Source organism: Bombina bombina, chromosome 5, assembly GCF_027579735.1.
Source record: "Bombina bombina isolate aBomBom1 chromosome 5, aBomBom1.pri, whole genome shotgun sequence".
NCBI classification, from domain to species: Eukaryota; Metazoa; Chordata; class Amphibia; order Anura; family Bombinatoridae; genus Bombina; species Bombina bombina.
In genome coordinates this window covers 404,601,398-404,619,217 of record NC_069503.1, presented here as the reverse complement: position 1 = coordinate 404,619,217, position 17,820 = coordinate 404,601,398, and the positions used below count along the sequence as shown (strand labels likewise).

General features: G+C 39.3%; 1 protein-coding gene across 1 annotated transcript in view; it reads left to right on the top strand.

Moving 5' to 3' along the window:
- NEK10 (NIMA related kinase 10) overlaps window positions 1–17,820 on the top strand; it is a 1,556,164-nt gene that overhangs the window by 935,624 nt on the left and 602,720 nt on the right. Inside the window, exon 22 of the mRNA XM_053715742.1 lies at window positions 3,805–3,934. Coding sequence (XP_053571717.1) covers window positions 3,805–3,934 — 130 coding nt within the window. The remainder of the gene's footprint in view (window positions 1–3,804; window positions 3,935–17,820) is intronic.

The following is a 17,820-nucleotide window of genomic DNA, read 5'->3' as shown; positions in this document are numbered from 1 at the left end:
TATTTTATTGAGGTTTAAAGCAAACAATTACAAAGCAGATGGAATTTGCCATGACTCGAAGAAAACAAAAACAAAATACAGAGGTAAATACAATCCTCACCGCATAAAAATGACACATGCTTATAACTTTATGCAAATTATAAATAGGCAAATATATTTGAAACCTCTCTTTATATATTAGTATATACCTCCTAATTTATAAAAAGGCCACTTTTGGACCTGTATGCCACAATAAATCATTTAATGGAGGCAAGTTACCGTGGTCTATAGCCACTTTTGGGCTTGATAATATGAAAAACAAGATTTTTTATATAATGAGAACAGTTAAATGAACATAGAATAGTGTCAGCTATGAACAAATGTTGTGCAGCTTCAATACTTAATTGCTCAGCCTAATAGGTTAAGTTATAGTTAAAATTGAACACAGAGGATTAGACTTTAACTAATTTTACTAACTTCTGGGCACTATAATTTGCTATCATCAGAGCCTGGTGGAATAAAATAGCAGGCTTTGCATATATAGTTACTGAAAGCAATAGCTTTCTTGTGTGACCCTTTCAGTAGCACTGCAGCCAGATAAAGACAGTGGACACAGATCCCTCAGGCTCTATAGCTATATTAACCCCTTCATTGTATTGGGGCCCTTTCCAAACCAAAAATACCCCCTCAAGGACTAGACCATTATGTAGATAGACACATATTACACAAAGATATAACTAAGTACTCACTGACACCAGGAATTTGGTAAAATGAGGTTAGGAAGAATAAATTATATTACTAAACTGGTTGCGGAACAAGTAGTTTAGAGCTGTGCAGTAATGTGCAGTATACATACAGTGAGTTCAGACCTGTAAAAAGAATAAGTAATAAGATAACGCTGTGTAAAATTGCTGGAAGGGTAACTCCTGGATTAGAAAAAATGTCATACTAAAGAGTCTGCCAATGTCATGTCCCCAGGGCTGGGTAGCGGTGGGCACCGACAACGCTGTTTAGCCCACTCCAACTTTAACAGCATGCGTAGCAGTCCCAAAAGTGTGGAGAATGGCGTGCGTCCCATCCAGAGTAGTAAAAGAATTATGAAGCTGAGGCCAGGTAGAAGATACAGGCAGCCCGAAGGCAGAGTTTTGCGAGTGTAGTGCAGTAAGTCTCACCATCTTGGAAGTATCAGGCGTCCAGGTCAAGGAGCGATTTGGTTTATAGTAATTTGCACCGCCATCTTCACAGGCATACACAAAGCCTCCTTCTGCGATGGGTGTTATGCAGCGCTGCACACCTAGGAAGCCTACATCATTGACAGCGGCTACGTGGCTGATAGCACTCAGAGTAGCCTGGGTGAATACAGCCGACGTTCCTTCCCAGGGTTGTGACAAACGCTCCGGATCAAAAACTGCAGCTGACGGCCCAATTCGATGCAGCACACTTCCAGCAGGGGTATAGTAGGTTAGTTCAGCGCTCGCTCTCTCGCTCTGTGTTGAAAGCCTCTGAGTATTCGAAAAGATTAAGAGACTCCTGCTTGCTGGCTTAGAAGGAATCTCTTTTCTGTCCAGGTCCTCATTCCGGTCACCATTTTTTGTGGCAGTACTGTGCGCGATCTGGATCTGTGCAGCAATTGTCCCTTCTAGTGAATCAAGTTTATCCCAACTTCTTTGCTCGCTAGTTTTAAGAGCGGTGTCTGGCAACTTAGAAGAGCATGTCAGAGGCTTAGGCTTGCGGGCACTACTCCAATCACATGCCAGATGATCAGTAATTGTTTTAAGTTGTGCATCCAGTAGTCTGGCAATAGTAGCCGTTAGTGAAGTATCTTTATCATCCATTTCGTATCAATGTATATGACACTTTCTCCCACAAAGTTAGGGCACTGGCCGTGCAATAATGGCACGGCAGGTGTGAGGACAGATGAGGCCTCAGTGATAAGGGAAGGCCTCAAAATACAAAGTCCAGTACTGATGGCACATCGGCCACACTGCAGTCCAAAATCCCCTTTTTTGGGTCAGAGTGCCTTCAGCTAAGCTTCTTCACCTATTTAAATGGTCTGTCACCAAGAATTGAGTGAGACTTTAGGTAAAAGTGGTGAATATCTCAGGAGCTGAAGCTCAGTACGACCATCAAGATGGCCGCTGCCCGGAAGTCCCTATATAAATAAATTTTAAAAATGCATATCTGCCAAAAGGGCACCTACCATTTGTGTATTGAGGAGGCAACATTTCTGAATGGTTTTAAATATAGAATTTCTACAGCATTGTCAAATAATCATAAATACATTGCTGCTAAAAAAAATTGTTCAAATGGACCCCTGGCCCCACCATACAACTACTACCACACTGAAGTTACAATCCTAAATTGCACAAAGAAATAAAAAACATTTTTTAAGTAAGTCCTACCTCCTCTGCAAATGAAAGTGATCTGCCGTCTGACTCAGGCACACACTGTACAAACAAAGTGCCAAGTCTGTCTCATAGTGCATAGTGGTTTAGTGCACACTCAGAAATCTTCTCAAATGCTAATACTTTACTCCTTGCAATAACATTTCCCATGCTCGGCCCATTGGGCCCATGACAGGAGTCACCCCTGTCACCCCCTGATGATGGCCCTGGCGTTGAGATAGGGGTTTATACCTTTTATTTAGGTTGCAGCGATGTCGGGTTGGCAGATTAGTGATGTTTAGACTCGGGCCTTATGTTAGGGTGTTAGGTGTAAATGTTACTGGTTTTCTACCATAGAAATCAATGGGATATCTGGCAGCATTGAACATAAGCTTTCGCTGCTTTCAAACTCCCATTGATTCCTATGGCATCCGCGGCCTCCAGGGTGGCGAATTGAAAACCAGGTACGCTGGGCCGGAATAGCCGCGAGCGTACCGGTTAACTATTTGATAACTTTTAAAAAGTGTAAAATACTGCCAAATGTAAATTCTGAACATCTGAAATGACGTAAGCATCAATCTGTGTCGGATTGAGACTGGTGAATCGTATGTTACGTCACATATTTCAACTTTTGCCGGTCTGTAGGCTTTGATAACTTGGTCGGATCAAGCTCGCCACAATTACGCTGCGGAATTCCAGCATATTTGCGGTTGATGGCTTGATAAATATCTCCCTTGGTCTTCTTTGAATCTTTGCCTCCTCCTAATAGTAGGAAAGATTGATTCCCAGGAGTAATACAGTCTACTCTCACCACCATGAAATAAATAAATGGATCAGGTAAACATACATTATGTTTTATTTAAAGGGACACTATAGACCAGATTAAACTTTTATGATCCAAATAGGGCATGTCATTTTAAACAACTTTCCAATTTACTTTTTTCATCAAATTTCCTTTGTTCTATTGGTATTCTTAGTTGGAAACTAAACCTAGGGAGGCTCATATGCTAATTTCTAAGCCCTTGAAGGCTGCCTCTTATCTGAATGCATTTGGCAGGTTTCTACAGCTAGGGGGTGGTAGTTCATGTGTTCCATATAGATAACATTGTGCTCACACCCGTGCAGTTATTTAAGAGTCAGCACTAATTGCCTAAAATGCAAGTCTGCAAAAAGATCTGAGATAAGGAGGCAGTCTGCAGAAACTTAGATACAAGGTAATTACAGAGATAAAAAGTATATTAATATAACTGTGTTGGATATGCAAAATTAGGGAATGATAAATAAAGGGATTATCTATAATTTTAAAGAATAACATTTTTGGTGTTTACTGTCCCTTTTACATTTCAAGAAATTACACATTTGTGTAAAAAATGTGATCTAAATTTACAATTAAGCAGGTAATGTTAATTGTTACTTAAACTTTGTCTTTTTTCATTTGTAGCCCTGAAGTTGTCAAAAGTGAACCATATGGTGAAAAGGCTGATGTGTGGGCTGCAGGATGTATCCTCTATCAGATGGCAACTCTGAATCCACCATTCCATAGCACAAATATGCTCTCCTTAGCTACCAAGGTTTGCACTCTTATTGTGGAATTTGTTCATTTTAGATTATAAACAGAAATTTGTTTAGCTGTGTATTGCATTTAATGAGGAAACATTATTCAGTTTGTCTTTATTTTTATCATTTTACAAACTCAGTGGTGACATTAAGGCCCTTATATTCAAAACATTGTCAGACCCACAAGAAGATGCCTTTCTAGCCTTGCCAGTCTTGCAGTCCATGGGTCTGGCAATATATTCAGGGCCAGATTGGGTTGCCGGGATACCGGGAAAAATCCCTTAGCCCCGCCCACTGACCGGCACCGGATCTCTTAGCTTTAGCGAAGATCTGGGACAGGAGAGGCCAGGATAGCTGAATGCAGTAGTATGGTACTAGTAGATTTGTTAATGCATAGAAATAAAATATCAGACATCTGCTTTTTAGTTTATTTAATGTGAATTCAAAATACAAATTATAATAAACAAATATTTTCCATTCTGTAACAAAGTATTCAAATGATGAAATAATCACTCAGTCACCACGCTCATTTCCAGGCCCACGATCCAGACATTGTTTACTGTTGTCATAGCAACAAATCTCACTAAGGTGTGTCCCATGTAAAGCCGTCCCCTGGACAAGCGACTGCCAAGTAATAATGCATATTCTAAATATGTGATAAACATGGTTGTGATGACAGTTGTATTAATCTGAACCCTAGCACCATGCAGACAGAAATCCATAGTTAAAAACGACAGTTTACTTACTGTTTGGCAGCAAAATGATTTCATAAATAAAAAAAAAAGTTTCTTCCAAGTACAGACACAGACTCAAAAAACAACTATTACAGCTGTTCGTTTTTCCGTCTTTTGACAAAAGCTAATAATAATAAAAGGGACACTGAACCGATATTTTTTCTTTCATGATTCAGATAGAGCATTCAATTTTAAGCAACTTTCTAATTTACTCTTATTAACAAATTTTCTTCATTCTCTTGGTATCTTTATTTGAAAAGCAAGAATGTAAGTTAAGATGCCGGCCCATTTTTGGTGAACAACTTGGGTTGTTCTTGCTGATTGGTGGATAAATTCACCCACCAATAAACACGTGCTGTTCAGGTCTGAACCAAAAATTGTCTGGCTAATTAGCTTAGATGCCTTTCAAATAAAGATAGCAAGAGAACGAAGAATAATTGATATTAGAAGTAAATTAGAAAGTTGCTTAAAATGACATGCTCTATCTGAATCATTTTGAATTTTTGGGTTCAGTGTCCCTTTAACAAAGATTATCTCCCGAAAACTGAAATTTATTGGGATACTGTGAAAGCCTTCCTTAGAGGAGAAATCAAGGCTAATATGTCTAAAAGGAAAAAAATAATAATGAGAAGAGAAATACAGTTAGCCAATCAATTAAAGAACAAATATGCAAGATATACAGAAAACCCAGCCTGGATAGAATATCGGAAGGCTAAAACAGAGAGAAAGTCTTTCTTAAAGGGATTGTAAACCCCAATATTTTCTTTTATGATTTGGATAGAATATACAATTTTAAACAACTTTCCAATTTAATTCTATTATCAAATTTTCTTCATTCTCTTGTTATCCATTGCTGAAGGGACAGCATTGCGACTACTGACAGGAAGCTGAAAATATCTATTTAGTCAATTACAAGAGACAAATGTGTGCAGGCACCAATAAGCAGCACCAATATTTGCGTATTTATTTTTTAACAAGGGATACTAAGAGAACGAAGCACATTTGAAAATTAAGTGAATTTAAAAGTGTTTTAAAATGACATGCTCTATCTGACTCATGCAAGTTTAATTTTGACTTTCCTATCCCTTTAAATCAACAACTAGGACAAATAGATGTTAAAAAGAATGCATTATTTAATAGACACTCGCCAAAGCCTGCTGAACTCCTAGCCAACTTAGCTAAAAGTAGGAAGAAAAAAAAATGATATAGGGGCAATCTCACCCAAGGGAAAAATATTTACCTTGCCAAAAAAATATCCTGGATCAGTTCTAGCTTTTCTTTCAGAAGTTATATTCTGAATATAATATTAAGAAAATAGAGAGACGCACTCACTGAGACAGAACAATAGCTAGAAAAACGTCTGTGCTTGTCCACAAGGCCAGTGCCACTCAGGATGCAGTCTCTTTTTGCACACACTGGGGCCTAGTTATCAAGCCGTCAACCTCAAATACGCTGGAATTCTGCAGCGTATTTGTGGCGAGGCTGATTCGCCTTAGTTATCAAGCCCTAGATACCGGCAAAAGTAGAATTTTGTGACGTAAGCTTAGATCCGCCGGACTCAGTCCGACACAGATCGATTCTTACGTCACTCCAGATGTTCCGCACACAAGTGCGGCACAATCTGACTACTTTTGCTAGTTATCAAAAAACTAGCAGGTACGCTCGGCACTTTTACGGCCCAGCTTACCTGGTTTTCAAACCGCCGCCCTGGAGGCGGCGGATCCCATAGGAATCAATGGGAGTCTGACCATAGCGAAAGTACAAGTTCGCTGCTGACAGACATCCCATTGATTTCTATGGGAGCTGTCTACACCCTAACATGTACCCCGAGTCTAAACACCCCTAATCTGTCCCCCCCTACACCGCCACAAGTAAATAAAGTGTTTACCCCCTAAACTGCCGCTCCCGGAACCCACCGCAAGCTATAATAAGCATGTTAACCCCTAAACCGCCGCTCCCTGACCCCGCTGCAACTATAATATATGTATTAACCCCTAAACCGCCGCTCCCTGACCCCGCCGCAACTATAATATATGTATTAACCCCTAAACCGCTGCTCCCTGACCCCGCCGCAACTATAATATATGTATTAACCCCTAAACCGCCAACTTCTTCAGCGCCGCTTGGAGGATCACTTCATCGGATGGAAGATTTCTTCAGCGCCCCTTGGATGATGACTTCTGCCGCTCCGGATCTCCTCTTTAGTTCCATCGGTGGCTCGGCTGAGTGAAGACGACTAAAGGTAGGATGATCTTCAGGAGGGTAGTGTTAGGTTTTTTTAAGGGGGGTTTGGGTTAGATTAGAGGTATGCGGGTGGTGGGTTTTAATGTTGGGGGGTTGTATTTTTCTTTTACAGGCAAAAGAGCTGCATTTTTTGGGGCATGCCCCACGAAAGGCCCTTTTAAGGTAAGGTAAAAGAGCTTTGAACTTTTTTAATTTAGAATAGGGTAGGGCATTTTTTTTATTTTGGGGGGCTTTGTTATTTTATTAGGGGGCTTAGATTAGGTGTAATTAGCTTAAAATTGTTGATATATTTTTTAAATGTTTGTAACTTATTTTTTTTATTTTTTGTAACTTAGCTTTTTTTATTTTTTTGTACTTTAGTTAGTTTATGTAATTGTATTTAATTGTAGTTATTTGTAGGTAATTTATGTAATTAATGTAATGATAGTGTAGTGTTAGGTTTAATTGTAACTTAGGTTAGGATTTATTTTACAGGTAATTTTGTATTTCTTTTAGCTAGGTAGTTATTAAATAGTTAATAACTATTTAATAACCATTCTAACTAGCTAAAATAAATACAAAGTTACCTGTAAAATAAATATAAATCCTAAGATAGCTACAATGTAATTATTAATTATATTGTAGCTATCTTAGGGTTTATTTTACAGGTAAGTATTTAGTTTTAAATAGGAATAATTTATTAAAGTATAGTGTAGTGTTAGGTGTAATTGTAACTTAGGTTAGTTTTTATTTTACAGGTTAATTTCTCTTTATTTTAGCTAGGTAAGCTATTAAATAGTTAATAACTATTTAATAGCTATTGTACCTAGTTAAAATAAATTGAAATTTGCCTGTAAAATAAAAATAAATCCTAACATAGCTACAATATAATTATTATTTTTATTTAAGCTATATTAGGGTTTATTTTAAAGGTAAGTATTTAGTTTTAAATAGGATTAATTTAGTTCATAATAGAAATATTATTTAGATTTATTTAATTAATATTTAAGTTAGGGGGTGTTAGGGTTAGTGTTAGACTTAGGTTTAGGGGTTAATAAATTTATTACAGTGGCGGCGGTGTAGTGGGGGGCAGGATAGGGGTTAATAAATGTAATATAGGTTGTGGCGGGGTCAGGGAGCGGCGGTTTAGGGGTTAAACTATTTATTTAGTTGCGGCGAGGTGCGGGATCAGCAGGATAGGGATTAATAAGTTTATTATACAGGGCGACGGTATAGGGGGGGCAGGATAGGGGTTACTAGGTATAATGTAGGTTGCGGCGGTGTCCAGGAGCGGCGGTTTAGGGGTTAATACATTTATAAGAGTTGCGGTGGGGTCTAGGAGTGGCGGTTTAGGGGTTACTAACTTTATTTAGTTGCGGGGGGCTCCGGGGGTGCCGGTATAGGGGGTAGAACAGTGTAGTTAGTGTGGGTGCTTATTGACAGGCTAGCAAGAAAGCTGTAAAAAAGCCGAAGAGCAGCGAGATCGGATGAGTGATAACTCTCACAGTCCGCTGCTCATCGCACCGTACTTGGTGCGCGGCTTTTTGACAGCTTTTTTGATAACTTAGGCGAATTTTTGCAGGTCCGCGGCGGCGATGTGAGGCGAGCTTAGGCGGGCGTATTGGGCCGGCGAAGGCAGGAAAAGTAGACACGTTGATAACTAGGCCCCTATGCCTTTTCACAGAGAATAAATATCCTGTAGCATATCAGTTTGATCCTGCCCAATGACAGTCCAGCACCGAAATACCAGGCAATTCTTCTCTGAACAAGACAAACAACAAACCCCAGACATACGTTTCGGCATCTCTTGGGTCTCGTCAGTGAGGTGCAGTTGAATATCTCTAGGGCATGTGTTCAAGGAGTCCATATCTGATTTCCCACCTTTTTTACTCTTAGGAAGACCTAAGAGAAATTTACATAAAATCAAGAAAATAGACAGGATATTTCTTCTCTGTGAAAAGACATGATGTGCAAAAAGAGATCGCACATTATTGGGGACTTGGATCCTGAGGTCAGGATCTTTTTTAAGGCAGATGCAGGCACTGGGGCTCTAACTTAGAGAGAAGAATTAATAAGTTTATTATAGAGGGCGACGGTATAGGGGGGGGCAGGATAGGGTTTACTAGGTATAATGTAGGTTGCGGCGGTGTCCGGGAGCGGCGGTTTAGGGGTTAATACATTTATAAGAGTTGCAGTGGGGTCTAGGAGCGGCGGTTTAGGGGTTACTAACTTTATTTAGTTGCGGGGGGCTCCGGGGGTGCCGGTATAGGGGGTAGAACAGTGTAGTTAGTGTGGGTGCTTATTGACAGGCTAGCAAGAAAGCTGTAAAAAAGCCGAAGAGCAGCGAGATCGGATGAGTGATAACTCTCACAGTCCGCTGCTCATCGCACCGTACTTGGTGCGCGGCTTTTTGACAGCTTTTTTGATAACTTAGGCAAATTTTTGCAGGACTGCGGCGGCGATGTGAGGCGAGCTTAGGCGGGCGTATTGGGCCGGCGAAGGCAGGAAAAGTAGACACGTTGATAACTAGGCCCCTATGCCTTTTCACAGAGAAAAAATTTCCCCCCTTTTTACTCTTAGGAAGACCTAAGAGCAATTTACATAAAATCAAGAAAATAGACAGGATATTTCTTCTCTGTGAAAAGGCATGATGTGCAAAAAGAGATTGCACCCTGAGTGGCACTGGCCTTGTGGACAAGCACGTAAGTTTTTCTAGCTTTTGTTCTGTCTCAGTGTGTCTCTCAGTTCTCTTGTTATTCTGAAGATAAATTAGATGATACCAACAAAGATAAGGGACAGTATACACTCATTTTCATATAACTGCATGTAATAGACACTACTATAAAAAATAATATGCACAGATACTGATATAAAAATCCAGTATAAAACTGTTTAAAAACTTACTTAGAATCTGTCAGTTTGGCTCTGTTGAAAAGGTAGCTGGAAAGCCCACTGAAAGTGGCAAACAAGACACTCCCCCCTCCCCCTTCTTTTGCATATGAAAAGACCCTTTACACAAACAGGAGCAAGCTGGAGAAGGTAGCTGACAGTATTCACATAAAACTTTGGGGCTTGGTTAGTAGTCTTAAAATCAGAGCAATGTTATTTAAAAATAAGCAAAACTATACATTTATTTAAAAAAAAAAAAAAAACTTTATGGGCTATATAAATAGATAATCTACAAAACATTTATGCAAAGAGAAAATGAGTGTATAATGTCCCTTGTGAGTTTTGTCTAATCAGCTAACACTGCTCAATAGGGAAATCTCATTAGAAGAAATTATGCAGGCGATTTCTAGATTAGCAAATGGCAAGGCACCTGGCCCAGACCAATTGCCAGCGGAATTTTACAAAATCTTACAAGAGCAAATCTCTCCTATTCTTGTCACTTTATATAACTACTTCTTAAACAACATCAAACCCTCAAGATATTTCACGGCCTCTGTTATACTCATTCTTATAAAAAGATAAAGATAATGTTGATGGATTGAGTTGATGGTCGCTTATAATAGACATAATACACACAGGCCAAACAGGCTTTATGCCGGGTAGGATTTTGCAGAAAAATATCAGGCTGGCTAAGTTATTAATAGAAAATTTGCTTCACAAAATAGAACCAAATTCCACATTCAGATAAAATTTGCGCTACTTGCCATAAACGCCAAAAAGACATTCAATTCCATATCCTGGGATCATCTGTTCACGGCCTTGAAGCAGTTTGGGTTTTTAGGTTGCTTTGTTAATTATATTAGACTGATCTATCAAGATCCAATCTCCATTTTAAGCATAAATGGACTGCTTTCATCGAGCATAACTCTACAAAAAGGAACTAGACAAGGCTGCCCCCTGTTGCCATTACTCTTTAATATTGCCCTTGAGCCCCCAGCAGTAATTTTTAGAAAGGTGTTAGAAGGAATTCTGTTTAGCAAAAGGTGCTTTATTCTCTCTTTACGCAGATGATATACTTTTCTAGGTAGGTAATACTAAGGTAAATATACCTTGTGAGAACAGAAAAGAGAGAAAAAGGAGCACAGGCAGCGGTACTATGCACTGAAAAATATTTATTTACACAAGTAGCGCCATAGCGCAATGAGTGAATATAGATACACGTATGTCAGGAATACAACCAAACATAAAAAGTTACGTGAGAGGGGATAAACACCCCGGGGTTAATACTATACAGAAAAAATTTAGACAAGTTGCAAACTAACAGGTATACGCGTTTCAGCTAACAGCCTTACTCATTACATTACTGGACAGTTGAATCCTTTCTCACAAGCAGTAGGAAAAAATAAATATCTAGGAATAACTTTATCTAAAAACCCTGAGGAATGGTACAAACATAATTTCACCCCCTTATGGCAGAAATGTTTTATGAACCTTAAAAACTGGTCTAGGCTTCCTCTTACTCTGTTGGCTAATAGCACTAATTAAAATGTCATCATTAGAGCCTTTCATCAGGGAATCACTCCATCTCGATAATGTATAAACTCCAAATATCTCAAGATGCCAAAGATATTTATTTCCTAAGATATGGTGAGTCCACAGCATCATCAATTACTGTTGGGAATATCACTCCTGGCCAGCAGGAGGAGGCAAAGAGCACCACAGCCAAACTGTTAAGTATCACTTCCCTTCCCACAAACCCCAGTCATTCTCTTTGGCTTTGGTGCAAGGAGGAGGTGAAGTTTTTGGTGTCTTGAGTTCTTCAATCAAGATTTTATTATTTTGAAAGTCAGAGTAGGTTTGCTCTGATCTTTCTTTTCAAGATTGGGTCTAGCCGTACTCTATGTTAGTCTTTTCAGTAGGGCAGTGGTGGCTTTAAAGCAGTTAGGAACTTGTGGGCTGGGCCTCACTGAGTTTTCCTATCATGTTGCTGCCCCTGTATAGAAGGCCTGAGTAGGTTTACTCTGTCCGTTCTTGTTTCCACAGGTCCCTGTGAGGAGTGGCTTCCTCTCATATCAGGTGAGCTGTCCTCTTGCTGGACGGCTAGAAGTGCAGGTAAGTGCCATTTTTTTTTATACAAAGAGTCTCTGGCACTTTAAGGGTCACATATTTGGCTGCACATTATTGGGGACTTGGATCCTGAGGTCAGGATCTTTTTTAAGGCAGATGCAGGCAATGGGGCTCTAACTTAGAGAGAAGAACGATCCCTAAATTAGGGTTAATTTTTATTGGTGGCTCAGGGGTTAATTTTTCAGAAACGTTGCACTTTTTATTTGTTAGTCAGACCATGTTGACAGGCATAATTTTTGTTTGGCGGTTCTAAGTTAACTGCCCTATTTCACTCTGCCTCGACCATTGGAGGCGGGTCTAAAAGGAGGCTTTTTTTAATATCAGCTAGAATGCACACTTTCTGTAAGCTGTGGCTCTGTTGTTAGCCGATCACGTACCGCTTGTTTCCTGTTCTGAGGAGTCCGGAGCGGTTACGGCTCAAGGAAGACTATCTCAGTGTCGGCTTTGTTGTGCAGTGAAGGCAGGTAGGTGCCTTTAGATAAACGCTAAGGTGTAGAGGTTGCAGTTTTTACTAGTTTTAATTTGGGCAGTGCTGCAAATTTAAACCATATCTGACCATTCCTTGTAGGGTTTTGTGAGGGCACAAATTACCTTTGGGAACTGTTTTTTTTTTTTTTTGTTAAAAGGGCAGTGTTGGGTAAAAACTTTTTTTTATTCTTTTTTATTTTCAAAAAAGCTTTATTTAAAACATAGTTTCATACATTGTATATGATAAAAGTAAAAACAACACATAACGTATGTCGTACAGAATTGCATAGTAACTTAGTGCTGCAGACTACCGCCTGTCTAAGAACACATTTCATACATTGTCTATTATTGCTGCCCTTCATTATTCTTCATCTCTTCTTATAATTGAGTAAAGCATTCTCAAAGTCCAGACAACACAAGATCAACATAATCCAGATTCAAGTCTTTCTAACATGTGTGTTGGACATTTCTAGAGTCCAGGTTAGACTCTCGGGACATTGCATGCCTATGGAACAAGTAACCAACCACCCGTGCGCAGTCAATAAGACTCTGATCACGTAAACTCCCCCTAGTAATAGCTATAGGAATCTATAGGAAGAGTCTAGCCTCCTTATGTTATGTACCTAAGCTTGCATTTAGTGTGTGCTGCTAATTATTAAGGTTTATAGATATGTTGTTTCCACATAGTTATCATTAATTCATGTGTTTCTGTGGTTCCTAACTGTAAATGTGGATATCTCTCCAGTTGGAGAAGGTTTTCTACTTGTGCTCTCCATTCCTTAATTGTAGGTATCGTGTTCGATTTCCAATATTTTGGAATTAGCGATTTAGCACTATTGATCATCAGAGTTAGCAGGAGTTTGGCTATATTATTTTTGAGTTTAGGGAGAGATAGGTAAAGGAGGATTAGTGGGTTGTTTGGCAAGTGTTTCTCTATTATGTCAGACATCTGTCCAAGAACCTCCGACCAAAATGTATCTAATCTGTTACAGCTCCACCATATGTGTGTTATACTACCCTCCTCTCCGCACCCCCTCCAACATTTGTTGCTCGCTGTTTTGTATAATTTGTGTAGTCTGCTGGGAGTAAGGTACCACCTCATGAGGAATTTGTAATTTGTTTCCAATACCCTAACAGAGATTGATGCTTTTTTTGGTCGCAAGAAATGCTTTTTGCCAGTCTTTTACTGTTATATCTGTTCCAAACTCTTTCTCCCAAGTTCTAGTATAGGTGGGTAGCATTTGTTTATCTCCTATCATTAATTGTTTATATAATATAGAAATTAAGTGCCTGGGAGTAGTGTTTGATAGGCAGAGTGTTTCAAAGGGGGTGAATTTTCTGGTCAGGAACTGTTTTCTGGGATGTGTGCTTATATAGTGACATATTTGTGTGTAGGAATACCAATTTATAGAGATGTCAGGGTGTGTTTCTTTAATGGTTGCCAAAGATCTGGGTTTCCCGTCCTGAAGAAATATTGATATAATTCTATTTTTAATGTGACTCCCAAGTTCCATCTGAGTGTCTTTGTGGTTCCAGGGGAGAGCAAGGTTGTTACATATAGGCAGCATGGGGGAGAAGACGTTGGATTTGTAAGTGGAAGTGTTTGTTAATTTGTACCATGTCTGAAAGAACTCATCTAGCACCTGGTATTGCTGTATGACTGCAGGCCTCTGATTAGCAGGGAACCACGCTGCAATTCCAGCATTGCTTAGTCCCATTATGTGTCTGTCAATTTGGACCCATTGCTTATGGATATTATTTGTGCACCACTCTATTAGGTTTTGCAGGGCTATTGATGTTTTGTATGCGTGTATATTTGGGACTCCCAGCCCCCCCTTTTCTCTTGGGAAGTACATTGTTTGTTTTGCTACTCTTGGTTTAATTCCCTGCCAAATTAAATGTTCCATTACTGATTGAATCTTAGGTAGATATTGGTGTGGGAGTTATATAGGGGTAGTTTGTAGTAAATATAATAGTCTGGAAAGGACATTCATTTTTATTACATTTATTCTGCCTATCAAAGAAATAGACTTGTTCTTCCAGCTCGAAAGGTCTGCAATTAATGCGGCTTCTAGAGTTGTATAATTAGCCTGAAATATTACTTTGGGGTCTATTGCTAGGTAGACGCCTAGGTATTTAAGTTTCAATTTTTGTATTTTTAGTGGGCAGTTTTGTGTCAGTTGGTGAAATACTTTTTCTCCATACGTTATATTCAACATCTCCGATTTGGTAGTGTTTATTAGAAAATGAGACACTTTCCCATAGCTCTGAAATATTTCTAGGGTTGTTGGTAGGGACATCTCTATCTCCGTGCGTGTAAGCAGAACATCATACGCATATAACGCTAATTTGTGTTAAGAGTTGCCTATCTGTATACCTTTAATTCGTGTATTGTTTCAAATTTTTTGTGCTAGCGCTTCTATGGATAACGCAAAAAGTACAGTTGAAAGGGGACATCCCTGTCTTGTTCCATTTTTAATGTAAAACGTATCCGACAGCATGCCATTTACTTTAATCTTGGCCATAGGACATGTGTAAAGAGAGAAGGCATGGTTAATAAATGTGTCTCCGAATTTCATTTTATGCATTACTGCTTTTAAAAATTGCCAATTTTCTCCATGTCGGTAGCGATCAGGACCGCTGGTGTTTTGTTGTTTTTAACATGGGATATAAGTTGCAAAGCTTTTAAGGTATTATCCTTTGCCTCTCTTCCTGGTATAAAACCTACTTGATCTATATTTATTAGTTTGGGTAAGAATTGGTTTATTCTATTAGCTAGGATTTTAGCAAAAAATTTGATATCCAAATTCAATAATGAGATCGGACGGAAATTGTCGGGCCTATTTGGTTCTTTCCTTGGCTTTGGCAGAACAGTAATATGGGCTTCTAGCATATTCTCTGGGAAACCATTTGTGTCTAGGAGTGAATTAAACATATTTGCTAGTGGGGATACAAGATGTTGTGGGTACGTTTTGTAATACTTCATGCTAAATCCGTCTGGACCCGGACTTTTACCACTTGGCATGATTTGTATTGCCTTTTTTATTTCTTCTATAGTTATAGGGAGATCCAAGAATTTGGTCTCCTCTTTATCTAGTGTTGGCAAGTCTAGATCCGACAAGTAACTCTCGATACACTGTGGTGTGGTTGTGTCCTGTATATTGTACAGAGATGTATAATATTGTCGGAATGTCTCTGCAATGTTTTTACTGTCTTTGTGTATGGCCCCTTGAGTGTCCTTAATGTAGTGAATATGTGTGTTAAGCTGGTGTCGTCTCAAGGCTTTTGCCAGCGATGAGCCTGTCTTATCCTTTACCTCAAAGTATTTTTGTTTTAGTAAGGCGGATTTTATTTTAAATTCTTTTGTGAGATAATTCTTAAGGGATTGTCTGATTTGTGTTAAAGATTTTAATATGTCGGTGGATTGTGGGTTTCGTTTATGTTCTTTTTCCCAGTACCCTATTTGTGCCAAAGTGGAGTTTAGGAACTGTCCTCTCTCTTTTCTCTTGCCTTCCGCGCTATGAATTCCCTTTTAACTACACACTTGTGTGCCTCCCAAACAGTCCTTGGGGTTATTTCCTCTGAGTCATTTTCTTTAAAGTAGTTGCCTAGTGTCTTATCTATTGCTTGTTTAGTTAAGGTGTTCCCCAACATATATTCATCCAACCTCCATATAGGGTCTATGTGGAATATCTGGCCAGTCCACCACACATTGCACAGGAGCATGATCCCACCATGTGATGGGCAGAATCCTGGACTCTGTGATCATGGATAGCCCCAATTGGTCAGCGAGTATGTAATCTATTCTGGTAAACGTAGTATGTGGGCTGTATTCTCCATACATCATGTAATTTTAGTTGGTGTATATAATTTTTAATAATCTTAATTACTCTTTTAGGTGTGCTAGTGGACCCTGTGGATGTGTCTATCTGTGGCTCTAGCGGTAAGTTAAAGTCCCCACCGAGGAACAATGTCCCCTTAGCATGTACCAACAATGAGTGAAATATGGTTTTAAAAAGATGATGCTGATCTTTGTTTGGTAGATATACATTAGCCAGCGTAACTGGCCTGTTATAGAGGAGGCCTACTAAGATTATATATCTTCCATGTTTGTCTTTTTCTATGTATGTGGTCTGTAATTGAACTGAGTTCTTAAATAAAATGCCCACTCCTCCTTTTTTGGAGGTGCCAGAGGCCAGGTACGTGGTTCTATATTTATGGTTTAGAAGTCTTGGCTCTCTACCTCTCTTAAAATGTGTTTCCTGTATAAACAGGATGTCGTCTGTGGTTTTGTATAAATCCCTGAAAACCATTGATCTTTTTTCCGGGCTATTTAAGCCTTTTACATTCACAGTTGTGAGTGTGAGTGGCTGCAGATTTGACATATTTTCTGTTTTTATTAATCTAGACTTATCTGGGAGAGTTAGATTGTTGTGTCTTAGAAATACCTGTTATCTTGGGCAGTGTTGTTTTAGTCTGGTGTGATTAACTGGCAGCAATATCCTAATACAAGTCTAACAGTCAGTACAATGGTTCTGTTAACAAGATTAACAATAAAACAGTATCTAATTCTCAATTCCTTCTGAGTAAGAAGTCTGAAGTGGCAATATAAACTGTTGCTATGATAGTGCATCAAACAGTAACAATTCTAAGTATTATAACAGTTCAATTATAAGGGTAGTATCCCCACCCCCAAGCACATTCTAAAACATATTTTAAATTAATATAAATATACGACCTTTAGCTACAGAGGCACACTCAAAGGATCAGTCCAGACTGGAGAGAGCCCTTTGTCAAATGGCTGTCAAGTCCGGTATTTGCATTCTTGTTGGGGAGTGATGCTTTAATTGTTCTGCCTGTGGTACCACAGTAGTGGGGCTTTCTGGTTGTGGTTTCTCTCTTGTATGGGGTCTTTCTTCTTCTGGATGCGTGATGTTGATTTGTAGAACCTTGTTGAAGTGGGGAAGGTCGTCCAAATTTTTAAATATGGCAGTAGCATTGCCTTTGGTAGCAATAATGCTGACAGGAAAGCCCCACCTGAAAGGGATCTTTTGCTCTCTCAGAACTGATGTGATAAAGTGGAGTTCCATTCTCTTCTGAAGCGTTGTCGGGCATAAGTCCGCAAATATCTGTATATGGTTGCCTGCATGGGTGAACTTCTGTTTCTGCCTAGCGTGTCGAAGGATTTCTTCTCTATCTTTATGATTAAGGAGTTTTAAAATTATGTCCCTGGGTGGCGCTTTTGGCTGTGGCTTTGCTCGTAGGGCTCTATGTGCTCTCTCAATACAAATATCAGGAGAGCCGCTTGTACCTTTAAGAGTTCTGAACAGGTCTTGGAGGCATCCTTCTATAGCAGACCTCTGTACTGATTCTGGAACACTGCATATGCGTAAATTATTACGTCTGCCCCTATTGTCCAGGTCTTCAACTCTCTCCAACAGGTGTTGAATGGTTTCTTC